This window comes from Calidris pugnax, unplaced genomic scaffold, assembly GCF_001431845.1.
Source record: "Calidris pugnax isolate Ruff unplaced genomic scaffold, ASM143184v1 scaffold11, whole genome shotgun sequence".
NCBI classification, from domain to species: domain Eukaryota; kingdom Metazoa; phylum Chordata; class Aves; order Charadriiformes; family Scolopacidae; genus Calidris; species Calidris pugnax.
In genome coordinates, this window is record NW_015090803.1 from 11,818,645 (window position 1) to 11,818,968 (window position 324).

The following is a 324-nucleotide window of genomic DNA, read 5'->3' on the forward strand; positions in this document are numbered from 1 at the left end:
CTCTCTCTCTCTCTCTCTCCTTCCTCCATCGCATTTTGTTTTATTTCCCCCTTCCTCCCCACCTCCTCTCGCAAGACGAGGGTTGCAGCCCGCGGTGCGCGCCTCCCCGAGCCGCCAGGAAGATGAACAAGCTCTACATCGGCAACCTCGGCGAGAACGTCAGCGCCCTCGACCTGGAAAGTCTCTTTAAAGACTCCAAGATCCCCTTCTCGGGCCAGTTCCTGGTGAAGACGGGGTACGCCTTCGTGGACTGCCCTGACGAGAGCTGGGCCATGAAGGCCATCGAGGCACTTTCAGGTGAGCAGCCCCTCCGCCACCTTCCCC

At 60.5% G+C, this 324-nt stretch overlaps 1 protein-coding gene across 2 annotated transcripts in view; it reads left to right on the forward strand.

The window, feature by feature from the left end:
• The window catches only part of IGF2BP3 (insulin like growth factor 2 mRNA binding protein 3), a 113,116-nt gene that overhangs the window by 913 nt on the left and 111,879 nt on the right, over positions 1-324 (forward strand). For both annotated transcript variants that reach the window (XM_014937845.1, XM_014937846.1), the window contains exon 2: positions 76-297. In XM_014937845.1, coding sequence (XP_014793331.1) covers positions 123-297 — 175 coding nt within the window. In that variant the 5' untranslated portion in view covers positions 76-122. The remainder of the gene's footprint in view (positions 1-75; positions 298-324) is intronic.